This window comes from Sturnira hondurensis, unplaced genomic scaffold, assembly GCF_014824575.4.
Source record: "Sturnira hondurensis isolate 20B ecotype Veracruz unplaced genomic scaffold, ASM1482457v3 Scaffold0006290, whole genome shotgun sequence".
Classification (NCBI taxonomy): Eukaryota; Metazoa; Chordata; class Mammalia; order Chiroptera; family Phyllostomidae; genus Sturnira; species Sturnira hondurensis.
This window is the reverse complement of record NW_028078921.1, coordinates 3,052-4,210: the sequence shown is the minus strand read 5'-3', so window position 1 is coordinate 4,210 and position 1,159 is coordinate 3,052. Positions and strand designations below refer to the sequence as shown.

Here is a 1,159-nt window from a genome sequence, read left to right as displayed (position 1 = left end):
TCAGTCTGTTGGCAAATGGTATGATCTTTGTTCTCATCCATCTGGACCAAAGTTTGCACACCCCCATGTATTTCTTCCTCTCCCACCTGGCCATCATTGATATCTCCTATGCTTCCAACAATGTCCCCAAGATGCTGGCAAACTTAGTGACCCAGAATAGAGCCATCTCCTTTGTCTCATGCATCATGCAGACATTTTTGTATTTGGTTCTTGCTGCTACAGAATGCCTGATTTTGATGGCAATGTCCTATGATCAGTACGTGGCCATCTGCCACCCCCTCCACTACACTGTCATCATGAGCTGGACTCTGTGCACAGTCCTGGCCACAACATCCTGGTTGTGTGCATTTGACCTAGCTCTGATAAACGTGCTTCTTCTTCTAAGGCTGCCTTTCTGCAGGTCTCACGAAGTAAACCACCTCTTCTGTGAGCTCTTGTCTGTCCTCAGGCTGGGCTGTGGTGACACCTGGCTCAACAAAGTAGCCATCTTTGCTGCTTCTATCTTTGTCTTAGTGGGGCCCCTCTGCTTAATGCTGGTCTCCTACATACATATCCTCTGGGCCATTCTGAAGATTCCTTCTGGACAAGGCCGCAAGAAGGCCTTCTCCACCTGCTCCTCCCGCCTTTGTGTAGTCAGGCTCTACTTTGGCATAGCCATGGTGGTTTATACGGTCCCTGACTCCAGTCAAAGAGAGGAGAAGGAGAATATTCTGTCCCTGTTTCACAGTCTCTTTAACCCAATGCTGAACCCCCTCATCTACAGCCTGAGAAATGCTCAGGTGAAGGATGCCTTGTGTAGGGTGCTACAGGTGAGGTGAAGGTGAAGGGAAAACTCAGAAAATTCTCCCAAATAGAAGTTTCATATATCATGAGTAATTGTTTAAATTCTAGTTCTGAAAATACAAGAAACTTTTATGGAAAAGCATAACTTTTAAATTTGAAATAACACAAGTAATTATTACAATTTTTATCTTTCTTTTTTAAATAAAGTAAATTCTCACTTTTCAAGCCAGGAATATTACATGGAGCACAAATTAACTGTGATAAAATTGTATCAACACACTTTTCTGACTTATGTACTTAGGTTTTTTGCCTCCTATCACCTTGTGGTAGTTGGAAACAGCACAGTAAAAGTAATGCACTATGAGAGACCTTCTGA

The 1,159-nt window shown here is 43.2% G+C and overlaps 1 protein-coding gene across 1 annotated transcript; it reads left to right on the top strand.

The window, feature by feature from the left end:
* The first annotated feature begins 20 nt into the window (after nt 1–20).
* Nucleotides 21–818, top strand: LOC118988295 (olfactory receptor 2A2-like). Its single transcript, XM_037047764.1, has one exon. It carries the CDS (start codon nt 21–23, stop codon nt 816–818), a length of 798 nt encoding a protein of 265 aa, XP_036903659.1.
* The last annotated feature ends 341 nt before the right edge of the window (nt 819–1,159 follow it).